We start from the raw sequence: 15519 nt of genomic DNA on the forward strand, positions 1-15519 counted from the left end.
AATGAATTGAATAATTAAATATGCAATAGTTTTGTCCCATAACTAGGTATTTAATGAACAATACCAGTACTCATTTGTTGGTTGATTAAGAAGATTAAATACTTCTAGGGACTGAATAGCAGTCCCAAATTCATATTTGAAGCCCTGGCCCCCAATTTGGGGATTTTTGGAAGGTAATTAAGTCCTGGGGATGAAGCTCTTGTGAAAGGGATTAGTGCCCTTATAAGAGACAGAGATGATCCTTCTGTGTGAGTATGCACGAAAAGAGTCTGCTTACAAACAAGGAAGCAGGCCCTCCCCAAGAACCAAATTGGCATTTTGATTTTGGATTTCTCAGCTACCAGAACTGTGAGAAATCAATTTCTGTGGTTTAAGTCACTTAGTTTATGGTAGCCCAAACTGACTTAAGACAAAAATTTTTTTGCGGGGCTGGGGTTGTGGTTCAAGTGGTAGCGCGCTCGCCTGGCATGCATGCGGCCCAGGTTCCATCCTCAGCACCACATACAAACAAAGATGTTGTGTCTGCTGAAAACTAAAAAAACAAAAATAATATTAAAAAAATTTTGCGGGGTGGGGGGAGTACCAGGGATTGATTGAACTCAGGGACATTCAACCACTGAGCCACATCCCCAGCCCTTTTTTGAATTTTATTTAGAGACAGGGTCTTACTGAGTTGGGCTAGCTATGAACTCAAGATCCTCCTGCTTCAGCCCTCCAGAGCCACTGGGATTGTAGGCGTGCCCAACGTGACAAATATTTGTTGCATAAAACAGAAACAGACCAAAGAGAAACCCAGTATTCAGATGGCAGAAACTGTGGCCAGAATGGTGTTTTGCCATGCGACGGATCTAGGAGGTGCCCAATGTTAAATGCACCAAGAGCTGCTATAGGGGAACAGGGACTGGCTTGAGAACCAAGAGCAGGCAAGCAGAAGAGTGAAAACTGAGGTGTCTAGTCCTGCTAAGGAGCCTAGTCTAGAATTTTCTTCTTTATGTGAAAAGTGGAAGCTTCCTTGGCTCTGTGGTTCTATTTTGAGCAGCAGACCTCCGAAGGCAGGAATAAAATTGGAGCTCATTCTGGCTTGAACCTGTGTGAGCAAGTTTCCCTCTGCAGGTGGTGAGCAGCCTCCTGAGGCACATTTCAACCAAGTCTGCCCCTCCCTGGGCTTGGAGAGGGGTGTGGGGGGAGGAGGAGACACAGCTGGAATTGCAGTCCTTTTCATTCATAAGTCAGCAGGGGAAGAATGCCCCACTGCTTCCCTTGGATTCTCAGTGAATTTGAGTTGGGTCAGGGCCAGCCAGAAATGGGGAGGTTGGGGTTGAGTCAGGGCGGGTACTCTGGTGTGTGTAGAAGAAATTCCATGTGTGGAATACTAGGATTTGGGCTCTAGTCCAAGATCTACCAACTGACCTGGGATAGGTCAATTAAAACCTGCCTGGGCTTCATTTTTCTGATCTATAAAATTTCTTTCTTGGTATTCTTAGGAAGTGTAGCCAGGCTCAACAGCACAGTGTTTCTCATATGTCAGTGTCCACCGGCCACCGGGGGATCTTGTGGAAATGCAGAATCTACTCTGTGAGCCTTGGGAGTTCACATTTTGACATACACCCTGGCAAAGCCTGTGCTCCTGGTTCAAGGCCATTTGAAGATCTAGTGCAAGAATTGGTCAATCATGGGTTGAGGACCAAATCCAGCCTGCGACTTGTCTTTATCAATAAAGTTTTATTGGAATACAGCCTTTCCCATTCATTTATAGATTGTCTAGAGCTGCTTTCATGCTAAGTGAACAGAGTTGGGTAGATGCATCAAAGACTGTATGGTACACAAAACCTAATTATTTTAATAGTTACTATAGAAAATAAGTCCAAGGATGTTTTCCCTAAGCTTTTGCCATTTAAAGGCCCAGACCTCATCCAGAGTGAAGGAACACAAAAGGAGCTGCACCTGACTGGCACCTGAACCGCCACCCTAATGGGTCAGCTGATCCCATTACAACAAATTCCCTATTCGTATTCCTGTCCCAGAGGGACCCCATTACAATGACCCCAGGAATCACCCTCCTAATGCACCTTTCACTAAACCTAAATAACCCAGACCCTTGCTTCAGCCCTACGCACCAGGTTCCACCAATTAACTCAGCCCCTGAATCCTGAATAGAGCAAAGCTTGCTGACCTGAGGTTTGCTTCCCATCTCTTGCCTTTATGAGTGTCTGTCATTTGTGCTAACATATTCCTTTACAGAAAAATTTTGCTGGCTCCTGCTTGAGAGGTCTGAGGACCGTTCTGAGCTAAAAGACCTGTGTGTTCAGTCTGGATGTGGCCATGGGCAAGCCTCTTCATCTTGCAGGTTCTCTTTCCTTATCTCGAGGACAAAATGATCTCCAAATCTTTGAGAGGCCTATGACTCTGGTGTTTCAATACCACATAGAAAACATCACCGTTTCTATAGTAACTGGCATCTGAGAACCATTTTGTGTGGCCTTCATTTGGAAGCTATAAAAACATATCTGGCCTAACCCTGCAGAGTCTAGCAGGGCAGCTCCTGCCTGATGCCAGGAGATGTCTGTGGAAATAGACCACAGCTACTGCTTGATGTAGAGTTAGCCGGGATCAAGAGGGGCTTCAGGGAAGGGGAGAGGGAGGATGGGAGGAATTCCTCCCCCCCAACCCCCGCCGAGTTACCACATAGGCTGATGCTGGCAAAGAGGCACTGGGATATGACATGCCAGCATTGCTCACACAAATTCCATTTTGCTGCGAGACCAACTCAAAAAAATTCCCTAACTCACTGCTCCATGTGCTCCTGACTGGGTTCTTTTGGTCAATTAATATTTGTAAGCCCCTTTGAGGTCTCAGGGATTGGCAGGCACAGGGGTACAGAAACACTGTGACATCTGAGCTCCATTAGGAGCTCACAGTCTGGTGAAAAGACACCACGTGAGGGGAAATGCATGACCCTGGGTCTTTAGCCTGATCCCCAGGGAACATGTGGCTGTGGGGGAGCCAGTAGGGGATAGGAGAGGGAGAGGGTTTGTAAAGAGGGAGGGGATGATGACAAGTTTGGGGCATATTGATTACAGTGTGGGCTGCTTGACAGACTGAATGACCAAGCTGTGACTTCCCATGAAAAGCAAAGCAACCTCTCTATAGGTCTGCAAGTATTTAGCAGGAATGACACACATGTTGCCATGGTTACTTCCCAGCGTTGAGGGGAGTTCTAGTGTGTACCCCCAGACCCCTGAGACTTTTTAGGAGTCACTTGCCTTGCTCTGTCTCAATCCACAGGAGAGACCTGGGCAGAGCGACCTCTGTTAAGTGCACAACTTAGGAACATTTTAATTTTCTCTCAACCCCAAAGGGTATTGGCTAACTATTGCTCCCTATATGACCTCATTGCACGGGAAAATTGGGAACAACCCTGGACGGCTCCTGAACCCCCAAGAGCACCTTCTGTTATGGCTTTATAAAAGTGACAAGAAAGCCACAAGAAACAATGAACCTTTGTGCTCAAAATTATTTGGGGGTGTCTCAGCTGAGCTCTCTCTCCTTCTCTGCTGTGGAGTGTGATACTGAGAGATGCTTGGTTGGCATCCCATTCCCTTGCTTTAGGATTGAGGGTATAGTTCATGCAGTTTTTAAAACCTGTGTAGGCACAGAGTACAGGTGATAAAACTACACGACCTTGCAAAGTAGCTTTGCTTAGAGTCAATGGGCTTTGCAATGGGAAGATTTCCCCCTTTCCAGACAGAGCTTCCACATCTGGGAGGGCAGATCTGTTAGCTGCAGGCATGTGCCTGGAGAATACCCGTGTCAGCTGGTTTGTGCCAGGTTAGTGTGGCCACAGGCTACCTGCAAGCTACACATAGGCTGGCTGGCCTTGCCGTTCCTGGGTAGCCATGTGACTCTTCTTAGCACTTACCACAGTCCCTAATCATATGCCTATCTATGCAATTATTTTATTAAAGCCAGGCTTTGACATTTCCCTGTGGTTACAGGGGAGCCCTGTTTACCAAACCTGGTGCCTGGCATTTGTTAGGTATTTCCTAAGTATATATTGAATGATCTGACAGAAAACCTGTTTCTACCACTGGGAAAATGACTCAAAGTGAACCCTATACCCAAAGTGTCTGTCTCCTTGTCTTTGCTTAAGAACAATTGCAAACATTATTTAGTGACAGTCTAGGGAGATGCTGCCCTACTGGTTTAGAATTGTGTTCAGGACACTTATTTGAAGTTCAAACAGGATGACAAGAAATGACATCTGTGGTAACCAGAGGGGCCAGGTGCGGGGAGTAGAGCATGGAGGCTGGCTTCAGCAGGTGTGAAGCTCAATGAAGAATTGGAGAAAGTATGTAGGAGGTCTTGCATTTACATTTTGGGCTGCAGCCACAGAGGAACAATGGCAGAGCTCCCAGGTTCACTCAACCTCCTGGGGACTGGCCCAGCTTAGGGCTTCACCTGGATTCAAGGCGTGGCTCCCTCTGGCTTCACCTTACTTCTCTGGACAGCAGCTCAGGAGTCATCCCCACCCTGGCAGCAACACCAGACACACTTGAGTGCAGTGCCAGTTAAAGAGCCCTAGGATTACAGACTGTTCTAGCCACTGGTAGTTTATGGTTATTCTAGACCAATTCCCGTAGCAGAAGTCCAAAGAGTAAAGTTCTAAATGGGGTCACATGCTAATTATCAAACAATAATTCCGATTACTGTTGATTAAGAGCTCATCAAGTTCCAGGCACTCTTCTAAGTTCTCTACAAGGATGATCTCATTTAACCGTCAAAACAATGCTGAATTGTTCCATGTGGTAAATGTTGAAGAGACCTGGAGGGGGTCCTGGCTTATTCCATGTTCTGTAGCTTGCAGGGAGGCCTGGGGCTTGAACTCTCAGTGGTGAGTCCCTTCCTCACACGGACTCTCAATTGCAGGTCCTTTGAGCTCTATCTGAATTACTTGTGAGAAGATGGTTAGCATATCTTACTCATCAAATGAGTTTCTAATGGCTCCGTGAAACTGAAGCCAGATTTAAAATTAGGTAGTCAGTGTAGTTAGGTAAATCGGGTCTAATATTGAGTGAAATCTAAAAAGGAGGCAATGTTGAGAATGAATTCCCGGAAAAGTTGAGCAACTCTCGGAATGTTAATGAAGTCCAGGAAACAGCCCCCAACAGATTTGAAGATAGCCCATCCCAAAGAAACGTTAATGAACAGCAAACTTGAAGATGCTGACTTGGAAGTGCCCAGATTACTTCTTTGGCCCATCTATGTCCCAACCCTTCAGGCCTTCCCACCTACATTCCATCACAGAAAACTATAGAATGGAGAGACAACGGCACTTCCACGGATTCCATCTCTTGGGTCCCCTTCTTCCTCCGGGAGAAGTCTTTTCTGCTGTCCTTTAATAAACTTCTAATTTTCCACTCTGACCTTGCCTCTGCGTGCTTCTCTGGTGTTATTCTTCAACATTGGGGAACAGTGGTAACAAAACTAAATTTTTAACCTCACAAATATGCACAGGTTAACTCTTCCTAAGACTTCTTTTCCTCCCAAATTTTCATTTCATATTTTTCCTGTCCTGCTCCAGATCTACTGTACGCATGCGCACAGTGCTGGCCGAAGGAAGGCAAGAGTCCTTCCCTTTTCTCTCTCCCTCCAACAGACATTTCTATAGAGCACAGTGAGCCCGGGTGGTAGGCTTGGAAAGAGACACAAGTGACAAACACCTTTTCTAGGGATGGGTTGGGGAGAAGTGTGAGGATACACATCTCTGGCTGCCTCTGATACAGGGCAACCCATGATCAGTGTGCTGGTGAGATGGAAGGCAAAAGCCAGTGCTGTAATAATTTAGAGGCTGGTTTCACTTCTGGGGCTCCAGGAGGAGATGGCCCTTAGACCTCGCCTTGCAAGAAGAATTTCAAAAAATAGATGCAGAATCTTTCTTTGGACTGGGTCTAAATGCTTCCTATTTCTGAGAGCCTGGTGTTTGCATTACACTCAGTAGCCTAATAAATTTTCTAGATGGATACTAGCCACTGGAGGTTAGGCTAGGGTCTTGGTTCTGATTCTATCCCTGGACATAAATTACATATGTCCTGCCCTTTCTCTGGGCTTCTGTTTTTTCCCAATTACGAAATGGGATATGAAATTGGCTGGGTATGACATTACTCATGGGCTTCTGGTTAGGATTATATTAAACTAATTCATGCAAAATTATTTGCAAGCCACAATGGAATATAAAAACAAAAGATTACTTCACACTATTTTTGTTGTTACAAAAACTAAAAATAACCCATGTCATGTGCTCACTCATCTAATATTCTTTCTTTTTTTGAGTAACTGTTTGAGGGTAGCCACTGGAGAGACAAAGATTAATACCCTCGGCCTCCATCTTTGGAATCTGAAAAGTCTAGAAAAGGAAACAGTAATTACAATTGATGGTATAAGTTTAATAAGCTAGGACAAAAGTTGGGTTGGTTTGCAGGAGCTCTGCTGTTTCCTACTGGCAATGTAGGTAGATTATAATGCTAAAGACATGAACTTCAAAGCCAGAAATTGACTGGCATGCTTCAGCCTCACATGGAATTAAAGCCAGGTAAAATTCCTAACATGGAATTAAAGCTGGGTGCATGCCTATAATCCTGTGGAATTGGGAGGCTGATGAGAAGGATCACAAGTTTGAAGCCAGCCTCAGCAACTTAGTGAGGCCCTAAGCAACTTAGTGGGACCCTATCTCAAAATTAAAAATAATAAATAAATAAATAAATAAGGGCTGGGGATGTGACTTAGTGCTAAAGCATACTTAAGTTAAATCCCGTGTGTGTGTGTGTGTGTGTGTGTGTGTGTGTGTGTGTGTGTTGTGGTGTATATACATATACATATATATTTTTTAAATAAATTAATTCATTAAAAAAATAAAGTGGAATTAAAGTGGAGGAGAAATTTTTTTCCCCAAAGTTTGAGCTTATACTGTGGTCCAGGCTTTTACATGCACCAGCTTCATAAAAAGCTAGATATTTTCATGGTCATTTTTATAGATGACAAAGCTGAGACTCAGGAATGTAATCTAACTTTCCGAGCTTTTATAAAATTAGAAAGCATAAAGCCAAAAATTAAACCCAGGTTATACAGCTGCAAGCCGGGTGCTTCTCTGTGTGCATTATTGCTTTTCCACCAGCCAATGAGTTTACAGAACACATTCCATGACTTTCTTACTCGAATGTTTTTTTTTCCGAAAAAGATGGATCTACTATCAGAGACCTGACCGCAACCTGTTCTAAGGCCATTCCCTCTTCCACTTCCTGTGTGCACATCCTTCATTCCCATTATTCTCTCCTAACTTCTCCCTCTCCTCCAGTCCCAGTGAAACTTCCAAGGAGGAAGAAATCCTAACAAATGAAGACCCTGCAGAGAGAGAGAGCTCCCTCTGAGCCTATAAATCCTGGGGTAAAAGTCATGGAAAGAAGAAAAAAAAATTGTATACACTTCTGTCCCCCAAATCCATGTTGACCAAAATACTTCATCAATTCTGATGAAGTATACAGTGATTGCTAGACTTATTTCACAGAGAAGGAAGACTGAGATCCAAGAAGGTAAAGGGATGCACCCAAGGTCACACACAATGGTAAGAGGCAGAGTCAGGATTGGAACCTGGATCTCCCAACTCCAGGTCAATGCTTTTCCACTAAAATAGGTGCTGTTAGCTTTTCCCATTAGCAACTCAACTTATATGAGATCATGGTCCTTATAAGAAGGAAGCTTAGGGTCGGCGTCTCTGTAAAGCCCAGAAGCCAGGGCCCCTCCTTGGCCTCCACTTTGATCAGCTCATGTCCTCATCTAAAGAACAGGAAGTGGCTTCATTTTTAGCCCTGAAAGCACATTTTTGGGGGTAGGAAAGGGGGGATTTGCGGAAGAGAGTTCCTGTACATAACGGTCAAGAGTGATCAGCAGATACTTCACTCTCTCTTAAAGAAGGGGAAGATGAAGATCAGACACTTAAAGATCAGACATTTAAGGGGCAGATGAAGGCTGACCTTGAGTTCTAACCAGAACCTGACCTCAGTAGCTTCCCCAAGGCCTGGGGTGGGAAGAGGGGAGGGCTCTGCTATGCTCACTCCCTTCTCTGTTCTGACAGGGCTGGATGCCAGGATGGGGGTTGAGATCACCAGGGTGGGAAAATTTGCAGGAACGTTCTACAATCTCCAGTGCTTCCCCCACCCTCTGCTAGCACCCACAACTTCCCCTGCCAAGGGAGGAAGGAGGAATGCATTATTCCGTTTAATAATTTATACAAATTGAAAAGTTTATTTTGCCAAAGAAAAGGGCCTTAAGAGGGCAACAGAAACAAAAATTCCTGAGTCTTCTTAAAGGACAAAGTGGAGATGATATTTCTTGATGACCTCGCCCTGGAATATAACAACCTGATTGTCTAAGATGGGTGTGAAGCAAGGAACCCTGCCCTCCGAGGGTCAGCCAAGCTTTGTCTCCTACTGGTGGGATTACATCCAACCTTAGCAATTATATCCTGGGACATCAGAGAACACAGAATGCTAGAAGACATTCTGGGCATGTGTCTGTCTCTATAAGTGGTTCTCAAACCTGGCAGCCCAACAGGGCCATCCAGGGAGCTCAAGACAAACCTAGATTCCTAGGAACCAACCCAGGGATGGATAAGGTCATTTTCAACAGGCAGGCCAGGATTCAGAACTGATGATCTAGTTCAACCCCATCCATGCAGCTATCAAAGGTTTACATGAGATGTAGATTTCACAGCAAAGAAGTCTGAGATGCCAAGAACTAGATTGGTAGCAACACTTGGACTAGAACCCAGTTCCCTGGCTGCTGGCAGGGATCACCAGCAACATGGTCTCTTTCCTGGGGCTTGCCAGGCCACTGAGAACCCAGGAAGATCCAACAGTTGACAGAGGAACCAAGGTGCCAGAAGTTTAGCCTGAATCTCTGTTCAGATCTTTGTGGAGGTAGCCGATAAGGGGTTGGAGTGAAAGTCATCTTAAGGGCACTTTCTGTATTCTGGTGGGTTACAATCAGAGGCCCCAGCAGGTGGCCTCTGAGGTATACTGCCTGGTTTTTCTAGAGTGAATGAATAATGGGTTCATGGAAGCAACCCACTGTGTATAGGAGCCAGGGAAAGTGAAGGAGGGAGTCTCAGAAGATGGGGTCTGGGAGGCGGTGGAAGGCCAGACAATATGGGGCTATTGGCCACTGTAGGACCTTAGCCTTTTATTCAGCCACAGCATGATTTTGAGCAGATGAGTGTCCTAATCTAATGTTTTACAGGGATCTCTGGTGTGGTGGTGAGAACAGACTGTATTCAGCTCAGGGAGGAGCAGAGGACCTGCAGTCAGTCATACAGGACACAGACGGAAGTGGCTCAGAAGTGGCTGGACCCTGATGTTTTTGAAAAGTTGAGCTCACAGGTTTTCTTATGGACTGGGTGTGAGATGTGAGGTAAAAAGAGGCATGGAGGGGGCTGGGGATATAGCTCAGTTGGTAGAGTGCTTGCTTCGCATGCACAAGATCCAGGGTTCAACCCCCAGCACCATACACACACACACACACAAAAAAAAAAAAAAAAAAAAAAAGAGGCATGGAAGGTAGTGCCAATGCTTTGACTAGAGGGCTATGGAGGCTGGAGTTACCACAGGCTGGGCTGGAAAGAGGAGTTCAGCCTCAAACACATGGAGCTTGCTATGTCTGTTATCCTCTCCAGGGAAGTGCAGGAAAGGATGTGGGATGCATCAGGAGGCCAGACTGGTTTGGAGTCATCATGGGCACACATGGGATATTTAAATAGAGCCTCACAACTGGATGAAGTCACCAAGGAAACAAGTACAGACAGAAAAGAGGATCTAGGATCCTGCCTGGGGACCCTCTAGCATCAAGAGGCCGAGAGAACAGGGACTGAAGAGGAGTGACTAGTAAGTGGAGTCCTCGAAGCCAAGTATACAAAGTGTTTCCAGGACAAGGGGGTGATCCGAGGGGTTTGAATGAAGGTGAAGTGAAATGAGGGCTGAGAATTGACTTTTGGATATGGACATTGGAGAACTCTGATAACCACAGGAGCAGCGTTTGACATCTCATCTTATGGAGTCCCCTGATTTGATAACTATCAGTCCCCCCCCCTTATTAGAAATTTTGTTTTCTCAATTAGGTTGTAAGCTTTGCAACACCAGGGATGATGGGTCACCACACTCCCAGGGTACCAGGTCCTTGGCGGGCTGTCAGACCTTACAGAAGAGCCTGCTATAGGTCCTGAGATGCTTTGCTGGCCCACCTTCCACAGGGACATGGTCTAGAGCAATTGTCCTCATGTCTGGCTTACCTTGGACACAGAATTTCAGTTCCTTAGGGTCAGTGATGCTCTTTCTGCTTTCCCGGATCACAGCCCTGTTCTTCTTGGTTTCTCCCCAGAGATTGGTGCCTCCATACATGCTGGGAATGTTGAGAATGGCAATGCCTTCAAGGAAGATGTTGCTCAGGTCCACCTCCACTCCGTCACACTGGGGACAGACAGAAAAGGCCAGTGGACTTCAACCTAAGGTGTTCTAGAAGTGTATGGGGGGGAGGGGGTCTTTTCAGCTACCACCCTACCATTGTCAGAAACCAAATCTTAAGTAGGTCTAATGCTTTAATCACTATAGTGAGATGGGGAGCCAGTCCTGAGTCAGCTCTGGGGAAGACAGCACAAGACTTCAGTGGGTCTAGAAATGCTCTAGGGATAGTTCCCAAGTTAATTGCCAAACAGTTCTCCATTCCAACCTCATTATCATCAATTCTGCCCCTTCCTAATCACTATAAATATGTATAGGAATATCGATTCCAGAACTTAACACAGAGTATATACTCAACAAGCAAAAGCAGGAGGAAAAAAAAAAAAAAGCTCAGCTCAATGGTGCGTGCCTATAATACCAACAGTTGTGAGACTGAGACAAGAGGATTGCAAGTTCAAGGTCAGCCTCAGCAACTTTGAGAGACCCTGTCTCAAAATAAAAAAATAAAAAAGGCTTAGGCTGGGGATATATAGCTAGTTGGTGAAGTGCTTGCCTTGCATGCAAAAGAACCTGAGTTCAATCCCCAGCAACACACACACACACACACACACACACACACAAGGGCTTTAATGGTTAAGTGCCCTTTGGTTTAATTCCTGGTTCAAAAAAAAAAAAAAGACAAAATAAAAAATATTATTCCCTCTTTTCCCTCTTATTTTATCCTGCCTGTCTTTGGAAGTCTTTAAGAATTTGCCTGTCTTTCATATCTGAATTGTAAGTATAAATTTGACACACAAACTTGCAGAGTTTCTTTATTCAACCAATCTCTACCACTAGATTTCTCACCAGGCATGAAAGGCCAGAAGGCTTGAACTTGTATGTCTCATATATATAGCCTCTAGTGTCAGCCCACCTTGGCATACTGCTTACCAACACAGCAAGAAACGTATTAGCTCTGATCCTCATTCCTTAGGATTGTGGGTAACTTCCTATGTTTTGGAAGAACCAACTGGATGAACTATATTATCCAAGTTTACAACTAAGAAATAACAGAGCAGGGATTCAAATGTGGAGAATTTGACTACAAAGTCCATACCCTTTATCTTGATTATTGTGAGAAAAGTAAAGTCAAAATCATATGACAAAAAAATCTACTATACACTGTAAAGTTTGCAGACTACTAAGGTTTGAAGGTCTCCTCCAAAACTCATGTTGAAAGTTATTTGCCACTGTAACAGAATTAAGAGGTGGGGACTTGAGAAGGTAACCAGGATGAGATGAGGTCATGAGGGTGGAGCCCTGTGATGTTATTAGTAGCTTTGAAGGAAGAAAAAGAGATCCGTGGTGCTGCCTTTGGGCTGCAGAGAGTTCCCATTCTTTATCAGATGCAGCCCCTCAACTCCAGACCTCCAGACATTTGGATAATTTGAAAGGTCTCTTTATATGGACCCAGATTCTCTCTTTTTCCTTGCTTCTGCTCGCTGGTCCTGTTCTTCTTTCTGAAGCCAGGTGGAATGACATCCTTTCTCCTCCATAGGGGCAGCCCAGCAGCCACACTGATGATCACCACCATCACTGTGCATATGGACGAAGCATTGCCATGTGCCACGTTAGCTTTTATACACATCTCCTTGATTATCTTCATGATAATCTACAATGACTAACCTCTCTTTATGTGTGGGGAAACCGAGGCACTTGCTCAACAGCACATGGCTGACAAGTGGAAACACACAAATCTGACAGCAGGCAGTCGGAGCCTAAGCTGGAGGACTCCTTTCTGCTTCCTCCCTCCACGCCACAGCAGTTGTGCAGCCTGTCCGATTGAGCCTGTCCACTTTTCCTGCTGGACTTGGTTTTCAGACCCTCTCTCATTTTGGCTTTCCTACTTTGTACATGCTCCAGTTTGTTGCCAACTGACTTGGTAAGACCTCCAGCACTGAGAACAACACCCAAAACAGGAATGATGGGGCAGGCGGCAATGAAACCAGCCCTGACCAAGACTGGAATTCTATGACACTGTCATGCCCCAGAAATGAGACAATGTGTAAAGCCCATCTAAGAGCTCAATACAGGTTACCCCCTACCATTACCCGTATCATTACCCACAATGACAGCTATGCTAGCCCTTTCATTAACAGCTAGATGATGGCATCCCTTCAGTTTAAATGGGTAGTCATCTCAGTCACCTGAACCTTTATCCCATGATCTATTTCTAAGCCAGCTCTTCCCTAAGTTGCACTTGTATAGGATTTTTTTCCCCTGGGGCAGAGGGTGCTGGGGATGTAACCCAGGGATGCTCTAGCACTAAGGTAAGCTCCCAGCCTTTTTTATTTTGATTTTGATACAGGGTCTTGCTAAATTTCCCAGGTTGGGCCTGAACTTGTGATCCTCCTGCCTCAGCCTTCCAAGTAGTTGGGCTTACAGAGGTGGGCCACCATGCCCAGTTGTGCAGCCTTTAAAAAAAATAGCTTCGACATAGAACTTTGCATTTATGTTAATTAATTTCATCTGACTTTTATCAAATGCAGCCCCTCAACTCCAGACCTCCAGACATTTGGATAATTTGAAGGGTCCCAAATTCTCTTATCATTTGGGGATTAAGTCATTAACATGAGTATATAAGGCAAAACCAGGGACCAGTTCCTTTCCTTGGTCCCATTCATGGTACATGGGCAGTCCTTAGAATGTGACTGTTCTAATGTGACTGTTCTATTCTACATTCTGATTGAACTGTATCTAACCAGCCCAGTTTTCATTACACAGTGGAATCAAGGAACTTAGTGAGCAGGACCTAAGAGAACATGTCCCATATTTCATAAATGAGAACTGGTGAGGGAAAGAAACTTCCCTGTGGTTATCTAATTAATTAATGGTAGAATAGATTAAAATCCAGGTCTCCAGACCTCAAGTCAGTGTTCTTTCCATCAAAGCATAAGACATTATGCTGAGATCAAATAAGATTTTCTAAATGACTCCCTTACGACCTCTAAAAGGAAAAAAAATAAGAGAACTCATATTAACACACTAATATCTGTGTTAATTACATATTCTAGAATCTTGCCAGGGATAGGAATGAAATATATCCATGTGTTTCCAGAATATTCCCTTTTCTTATTTTTGAAAACGGGGACATGTCTATTTGCTTCTCATTAGATAGAACCAACTCCATTTTCTAGAATTGCCAAAGTGGGCCCTGAATAACATCTATAGGATTGTCCAGCAACTTGGATTCAAATGTATGTGTTATTTCCCAAGGTCAGTTAAGTCTCTGTTGATTTACACTGGGCTTCAGCAACTGTTCTTTCATTTTTAGTTTATGGCTACTACTCTGGAAAAGACAGAACTCTTTCATACCGGCAGAGTCCTTATTGAGTATTGCTTTCCTCGTTTTTGTTATTGTTTTGCTTTGAACATTGTCTGTCATTCTGCTTGGCCTTCAGTTTGCCTGAGCCAGGCTCAGAGATGTGAGTTGCTTTTGTGTGGTCTTTTTTGTGCTTGCACACACTCTGTTTCTGCGTGTTTCTCTTTCCCTTAGAGGATGGGTTCAGCTAGAGCTCCCTGCTGTTGTCACAGTGACTTAAAAACCCAAAGCAAACTCCTTTCCTTTTTCTTCTCAATATGATTAATGACTAGTTAGAAATTTATTTTGGAATGCCCTCTACCCTTCTATCCTTCATACACATATTCCTAGTTAGGAATTTAGGCTAGAGTTCATGAAGTCACACTTTTCTCCACACTCTTGAAATGAGCCCAGCATTTTCTCCTTTTCCTTATCTTGTCCTAGACCAGAAGTCATCTCTTAGTCATCATTACTTCCACATCACCTCAATTTATGCATTTTTGGTTGAAACAGCACCCTTACTTGAAAGACGTAACATCAATAGCTCATGCATGGTAAGAGCTTCCTTGGGTGCTAGGCTGGCCCTTCACCTACAACACCCCTTGGAATTCTCCCATGAACACAATGAAGGAGTGAGTCACTATTGCTACCCTCAACAGACAGGTCTCCTGGGACAAAGGTGCTTGCTCAAGGCCACAGAACTTGCCACTGTACAGCCAGCAGAGCTAGGATGCAAACCCAGGCATCAGATGCCAGATCCTACTCTGGAGATGAGTCAGTGAGGCAAATCGGGATTTGTGCTGATGCTAGACTTATAGCAAAATTAAACTTCCAGCTGTTGTTTGAATAATTGAAATCTCCCACTACTGCTCTATCTTGTAAGTGCTTAGAGCTGTGCCTGGCACATCAGTGTTGGATATTAGTATTATTATATCTTGTCTCTGAGCCAGGTTTGTTAAAAAAAAAAAAAGAAAGAAAGAAAAGAAAAAACCATAGCACACTCCTTGGCAAAAGAAATTCCACAGTCACCTTCCTTCCCTACTCTATTTAAAAATATACTCTGTCTCTTCCACCTTTAATCATAACCAACTAGGAGTGCTACTATTAACCTGGTCAACTGTTAACCTCTTCTTGGGAAAGGAGACAGTCCTCACTCTGCTACCCACTTCTCTCATTATTCTTATCGGGTTTTGCTCTGTAATGAGGCAATCAGAGCAAGCAGTAGGAACTTGGGGTCTGTTTGGTGGCTGGATGTCGCAGCCCTTGAAACGCACCCACTTGAAAAGTGAGAAACAATGTAGTATCTGGAAAAGTATATAGGTGGGCTGGAGGCAGAGATATGGGTTACATTTGGTTCTGTCAATTGACAGTTGTGTGATTCCAGATTGGTTCCTTAAGCTCTCTGAGCTTTAATTTGTTATCTGTAAAATGGGGAGCGGGAATAACAGATTTATCTATCTTGGGGTTTGACTGGTCTTGGGAAGGCAGCAACACTCCATAAATATCTGCATTATTATTACAGTATCCTCAATCCCTGTGCCTTGAGGCATAGTTCTTCCCTGAAATCAGTTCGTCACTACTTGAGGCTTTGCTGGAAGCATTTTAACCGGCTGTGCTGGTGGCAGCCTTGCCAGCCCACGCCTGTGTGCCTGTTTTCCGGAGTTCTCGGGCCTG

General features: G+C 44.5%; 1 protein-coding gene across 3 annotated transcripts in view; it reads right to left on the bottom strand.

Annotated features, from left to right (window-relative positions):
• Dgkg (diacylglycerol kinase gamma) overlaps positions 1-15519 on the bottom strand; it is a 199698-nt gene that overhangs the window by 39549 nt on the left and 144630 nt on the right. For all 3 annotated transcript variants that reach the window (XR_005726868.2, XM_078043820.1, XM_013361065.4), the window contains one exon: positions 10337-10514. Coding sequence is in view for 2 of the 3 variants with exons in the window: in XM_078043820.1 (XP_077899946.1) it covers positions 10337-10514 (178 nt within the window). In the remaining variant the exon portion in view is untranslated. The remainder of the gene's footprint in view (positions 1-10336; positions 10515-15519) is intronic.

The sequence above is a fragment of the Ictidomys tridecemlineatus genome, chromosome 3, assembly GCF_052094955.1.
Source record: "Ictidomys tridecemlineatus isolate mIctTri1 chromosome 3, mIctTri1.hap1, whole genome shotgun sequence".
NCBI classification, from domain to species: domain Eukaryota; kingdom Metazoa; phylum Chordata; class Mammalia; order Rodentia; family Sciuridae; genus Ictidomys; species Ictidomys tridecemlineatus.